Source organism: Beta vulgaris, chromosome 8, assembly GCF_026745355.1.
Source record: "Beta vulgaris subsp. vulgaris cultivar EL10 chromosome 8, EL10.2, whole genome shotgun sequence".
NCBI classification, from domain to species: Eukaryota; Viridiplantae; Streptophyta; class Magnoliopsida; order Caryophyllales; family Amaranthaceae; genus Beta; species Beta vulgaris.
Genome location: NC_079209.1, coordinates 1,368,506 through 1,375,115, shown reverse-complemented (window position 1 = coordinate 1,375,115; position 6,610 = coordinate 1,368,506). Strand labels below are relative to the sequence as shown.

Sequence of the window (6,610 nt, the reverse complement as noted above, 5' to 3'; positions counted from 1 at the left end):
ACATAAAAACATGATTCTATGACCAAAATTATGGTCTTCTTCTCTTTTTCTTTGAGTGAATTCTTGACATGGACTAAAAGCAAAGTTAACTTCACAAAAGGGTAAATTAGTAATTTCACAACCCACCCCCCAAATCCAGCTAAGACCAGCCCCAAAAAAGGGTAAATTAGTAAATTTCCCAAAAACCAATTCCAAAAGTTCAGTTTAACTGCAAAAATAGCAGAATAGAATAGAAACATTTATACAGTTCAGAGAAATCAGAATCTTTCAATCTTTTTATCACTTTTTTCTTCTTCTTCCCCACTTTCACTCTTACCCGTTAGATTCTCATCAACCAATTCTCAACCGTAGATTTAACAACACTAAGATCCTCTTAACTCCCCGCCATTTACTTCTTTGCTAAAATCTCAACCCTAGATTTCCTCTTTCTTCACACTTCACTCTTTCTCTCTCCTCTTTTTTCTCTCTCCAACCAACCTTACAACCGCAGCACAAAGATGGGTTCTTCTTCTTTCTCCAAATAATCCAACACCCACAAAAAAAAATCACAAAAAAATGGGTGAAGAAGACGAAAAACTCAAAAAATGTACAAAATCCCGAAACTACCCTTCACCGTCGACCACCGGAGAAGAGAATCTCCGGCGAATAATCAACGAGATAGATTCTCTCTCCTCTTTAACTCACACCATCCGTGTATTCTCAGTAAAATGGCAAGTTATTCGAAAGAAGCTCGACGAGCTAAGTTCATTATTAACCGCAGCAGAAATACCAAAACAACATCAACATAAACAACAACAACACCAGTGTTTGGTTGATGAAACAAGTACAATCTCCGATACTTTGAGTGAATGCCGCGATCTAGCAGCGCGCTGCATCAACGTTTCCTACAGTGGGAAACTGTTGATGCAGAGCGATTTAGACAAAGTGATTTCCAAAATTGAGGATGAAGCGAAACATCTATCTAATATTTTCAGCAACTCAGGTGTAGTAACTGGAGATCTTGCGCTAGTTGTACTTAGACCCGTATTTGGAGCAGGGAAAGATGATATGAAGTTTTATGTTAATGATTTGTTAACAAGGTTAAAGATTGGTGATGTTGAAATGAAACGACAAGCGCTTGTTTCACTTAATGAAGTGATTGTGGAAGATGAGAAATATGTAAAGATTGTTGTTGAAGTTGGTGATTTCGTTATGTATTTAGCGAATTGTTTGGATTCGAATGATTTTGTTATACGTGAACAATGTGGATTTGCTATATCTGTGATTTCGGGTTTTGATGTTTACAAAGGAGTGTTGATTTGTTCAGGTGTTATCGGGCCATTGATTCGAGTGTTGGAGAGTGGGAGTTTGAAGGCGAAAGGATATGCAATTACAAGTTTAGAGAAGTTAACTGAAAATGGTGAGAATGCTTGGGCTGTTTCAGCTCATGGCGGAGTTACTGCATTGCTTAATTTATGTTATAACAATGAGATTGAATTGGAATTGATTGGACCATGTTGTTGGGTTTTGAAGAATTTAGTTGGGGTTGAGGAAATCAAGGGGTTTATGATTGAAGGAGGAGCGATTTCGAGTTGTATTAAGTTGATTAAAGGAAGAGATGAGATGGGTCAGATTGCTGCAGCTGAGTTCTTGCAATCTATGAGTTCTGGAGATGAGAATGTGACTCAATTGGTGATCAAAGAAGGCGGAATTCGAGCTTTAGTTCGTGTTGTTGATCCTAAATCGAATTTCTCCTTTAAATTGAGGGAAACTGCATTGAGGGCGATTGAGAATATGTGTTTTTCATCAGTAGAGTATGTTAATTTGTTGATAAATTATGGATTTATGGATCAATTACTCTACTTTCTTCGAAAAGGAGACGTTTCGATACAAGAATTAGCCTTTAAATCAGCCTGTAGATTATGTGGAACATCAGAGGATGCAAGAAAATCAATGGGAGATGGTGGTTTCATGGCTGAATTTGTTAAGTTTTTAGAGGCAAAATCTTATGAAATTCGAGAAATGGCAGCTGAAGCATTGTCTACTTTAGTTTTGGTTCATAAAAATCGGAAGAAATTTGCCAATGATGATCATAACATTGGTTTAATCCTTCAATTAGTTGATCCAAAAGAGGGAAATTCTGGTAATTTTAAGTTCTTATTGTCTATATTATTGTCACTTAGCAGCTGCAATCATGCCAGAAGAAAAATTGCACATTCTGGGTATTTTAAGAACATAGAAAAACTTGCTGATGATGGTGTTTCTGATGCTAAAAAAATTGTGAGGAAATTATCAACTAATAGATTCAGGAGCATGTTAAATGGTATTTGGCATTCTTGAAAGAGTGAAAAATATGTAAGTTTTTTTTTTATGTTTTGATTTTTTTGGGTTTTTTTTTCTTATAATTTTTTTTTACTGTACATCTGCATATATGTGGGATGTTTTAGTTTGTATACCCACCTCCATCTTCTTATCTCATTCTAATTACTGCTTCTTAATCTACCACATAAATACTGCTTTTAATGCAGCATTTTGGTTAGTTTGTAACTATCACTATTAAGGATGAAAAAAAAGGTACATTTAGAAAGTTGATATTATAGATTTCATTTGATGTAATGCTTTATTTTTAACTGATTCAATTACAGTTATGTGACTTTGGTACTTTATATCCTTATTATGCTCTGTGATTCTGACATTTTGTTGTACACATTTTAATTATTTCCTCCTGCCACCCCCTCACCCTACAATAAATGGATTAGTTGCCCAACGATGATGAAAGTTCAACTAGATTTCGACTACATTATTATGTTCATGTGAGAATGTGAGATATTGTAAATTTACATTCGGGTTTTTAGCGTGTTGTGGGAAGATTCATCGCTAAATGGTACAATACTTGTATAAGAAAACTCCGCTAGTTGGGAGTACTTGATTTTACAATCGAGATGTCGTTTTATTAACGTCAAGGTAGCTGAGAGTTCGTTTTTTAGCTAGCGTGTTTATTAATTATTATCAGAGGTGGCAAATGGATTATTCATATCAAATTCTCTCGTCATCGTTTTGAAGTGATGATTCATTCTAAGATTTAGGTCAGATAGGATCGAGTCGGATCAAACTTAATGAGTCAAAATCGAGATGTCGTTTATTAACATCAAGGTAGCTGAGAGTTCGTTATTTAGCTAGCGTGGTTATTAATTATTATAAGAGGTGGTAAATGGATCATTCATATCAAATTCTTTCGTCATCGTTTTGAAGTGATGATTCATTCTAAGATTTAGGTCAGGTAAGATCGAGTCGGATCAAACTTAATGAGTCAAAATCAAGCGACGTAATTTTAGATGTAATTCGAGATTTAGCTAGGTGAACCTCTAATGGTCCTTCATTGTCCGAGTCTTGGCTTATTCATATAAATCAAGAAATGGTTGTGGTATGTTATGGACCATTTTCACGGGATCCTAATCTCTTATGATAATAATAGGTTGTCATATGGTATCAAGCTAAGATCAACTAAATGGAATAAATTGCTTTCTTGTAGTGCATTAAGTGGACCAAAACCCTATACTTGTATAGTGTATACCTAACCTAACCAACTCCTATAATGAGATCAAACAAACAACTTTGTACGAGCCTAGAAGGTAGTTGTATACATCAACCAACATGATGAAGATTGCATTATAATCTTTCAAATGACTCAATATTTGGAATCGAACTTCACATGTACGCATTGTGTACTAAAACCAAAAGGAAAAATTATAGGAGCATGATCATATGAAGTAGTAGTAATATAGGAGCATCCCCCACCCCTTTTTTAAGGAGCATGATCACATATTAGTAGTAATGTAGTAGTAATCTTTGGAGAAAAAAAATGTTGGATTTTGAGTTTAGAGAAGGAAAAAAAAGAGCAAAATAATACCTTTTGGTAAATATTCTAGTACCTCGACTTGGTTACTTTGTGGGTCCAGCCAGGTCGGTGTGGATCACTAGTGGATCGGGGTAATTAGTGTGTCACCTTGTATGAGCAAAAGAGAATCGGGTCGTGCAGGTTGCAGGCCATAACGGGTTGATAAGGGACAATCCAATTACCAATAGTAGATTAAGGAGACAACGATGTAAGAGTGAGCGAAATATAAGCATTGTAAAAACTTATATATCCATATATAAATTTTTCAAAATCATATATTTTCACTTTTACAAAAATCTTCTCCTATAAAAGCTTCGCCTTTCAAAGTAAAGTATCTTAACTTAATTAATCCATATGTGTATTAGATTATCCATGAATTATTCATTATTCTCTCGTTCGTTCTTGTTTACTGTTTAGCCATACTCTATCGGAAAGAAAAGACAGCTTAAGATTTAAGGATGGGACCAAAAAAAAGAAGGAAGTAATCTTTTTGTATTGTTGTTGAGTGGAAGCACATGGGAAAGGCATGAAGAAAGTCCTTGAAACGCAAAGAGGGGCATGTGAGAAGTGGCAATCAATGTTTTGTCTAATCTTTGCTTCTTCCTCTAAATGCAGACAGATGAAGGAAAGTGATATATGATGAGGCGTCTATATTACTCTGTATTTGCTTGTCATTTTGTAAAGAAAAATACTTTTAATCTTGTGTTATGGCAGTTTCCTACCTTTTATTTTAACTTATTCTTTGGACGTATATGGTAAATAAATTTGCATTTGTTTTTGACCTATTGTTAATTTTAGTTAAAGTGCTTTATATTTAGTAGTACGATATGTGTTTAACTTTTTATGCGTAAATTTTATATGTTCTGGTTTTATTGGATATAAACCACAGTGTTTTGTACGCCATATCTCAGTTTTACTGTCACTATATATCCTAATTTTGTATTTTAACCAGGAATAGTTTAGTGACTTGGCTTTTCTGCTTGCTATTTTACCAAAAGTACCCATTGGTTTTTTTTTCTATTCGGTAATTAATTAGCCAAGTAGGCTTAGCCCTCATGAAGTTAGGAGAAAACAAGAGAATCTTAACTCATAAGGAAACTTCCAGAGACAGAGAGACTGGAAAGTGGGGATTTACTCCCACAAGCAAACATCCATACACAAACTCCCCTAATTTTGGCATGGTTGCTAAATGCAACATCACTTTACTAACACGGTCTAGTAAAATACCTAAAATACCCCTTATAATTCCATTCACCGTCTACCAATTGTTGCCTACTTTCTCCCTCTACCATTTCTCTGGCTTTTTCTAAGGTTGTACCAATTTAATTTCTAAGAATTCCTCCATCTTCGAGTGATTTTTCCATAACAACACAACAGATTCAGTGATTTTTCTTCCTCCTTTCTTTTCGTGATTTCAAAACAATGAACAACAAATTGCGGGTTATAATTTGGAAGAAAACTGCGAAAATTATTGAAGGTTCGAATTTACTGTTTCGTGCAATCTGCATGAAACAGAATAGACTGTTTCGTGCAGATTGAACGAAACAGTCTATTATGTTTCATGTAGATCGCACGAAATAAGGCAAATCGATGCATAATAATCGCCCGACAATGCATAATGACGAAAAAAATGAACAACATATATCAGATTGAAATTCGCTTGAGTCAAAATTATCATCCATTGAGTATCAAATTAAAATTTGTAAATTAGGTCTTCTATGAAATTTTTTCCTCTAACAGTTAAACGGGAGGAGGAGAGAATATATTTAGAGAGAGATTTTTTTAGAAAGAATATGATTATTAGGGTTATTTGGGCTATGTTAGTAAAGTGAGGCTACGTTTAGTAACCCTCAATTTTGGGGTTAATGAGAATCGAACTCCCAAGGTTGAATTGGGAGGTGGGAGCTCCAACCATTGGGCTCCCACGTGATTCTCAAAAGTACCCATTGGATAACTGAGGATAATATGTGGATAAAAAAAGAATCAAAATTTGCATCTTTTGTATTCTTTATAATCGCAAACAAAGAGCATAGAGTTATACAAATTAATCCATTTAGGTTTAGAAGTTGTTTAAAAATTTCCCTAGTTCTAATATGATATTAAGGTTTTGTTTAATTCAATTTATTTTATTTTATATGAAAATAACTTATTCGAACTTATATTCTAGTTTATTGTTTTGTTTAACATAGTTAGTTTGTTTTTTTATTCAACTTATTTTATCTTATATAAACTAATTTTATTTGAATTTATTTTTTCTCAAATAAGTTAAAATAAGTCGAATTTAATGTAGTCTAAAGTTGGAGGGGACAACATGGTGTAATTGAGGTGATGCATATCTGAAATTGGATAATTTGAATTTGACCCACTATTAAAATAGTATGATTAAAATTGATCTAGTTTTTTTTATAATAAATGTATTGACAATAAACTCGAATATGACCCTGGTCGATTTTGACTACATCTTGGTTCAATGATGGATCATGAGAAGATGATGTAGTTGGTTCAATCCAATTCACACCTTATATGAATAATCTTTTTCCTAAATCCTATTAATTTATTTAAAGAGACAATTAAGTAAGATTGCGATGACCCTTTTATTGTTTACCGTGGAAATTTATGGTCACAATATTGTTTCTGTGATTGAAATATTTTAGGGATTTTTTACATAGTGTCCCTGTGTTTTTCGAAATCCTACGTTGTACCCAATCTTTTTAAACTCTCCACATTGTACCC

The 6,610-nt window shown here is 33.8% G+C and overlaps 1 protein-coding gene across 1 annotated transcript; it reads left to right on the top strand.

Annotated features, from left to right (window-relative positions):
- The first annotated feature begins 246 nt into the window (after positions 1–246).
- LOC104900542 (hypothetical protein) lies at positions 247–2,632 on the top strand. Its single transcript, XM_010687976.3, has one exon. It carries the CDS (start codon positions 556–558, stop codon positions 2,317–2,319), a length of 1,764 nt encoding a protein of 587 aa, XP_010686278.2. The 5' UTR covers positions 247–555; the 3' UTR covers positions 2,320–2,632.
- Positions 2,633–6,610: the final 3,978 nt, after the last annotated feature.

Bases quoted from the DNA above. Each gene is read 5' to 3' on its own strand.
- LOC104900542 (XM_010687976.3), top strand. From the start codon at position 556: ATGGGTGAAGAAGACGAAAAACTCAAAAAATGTACAAAATCCCGAAAC.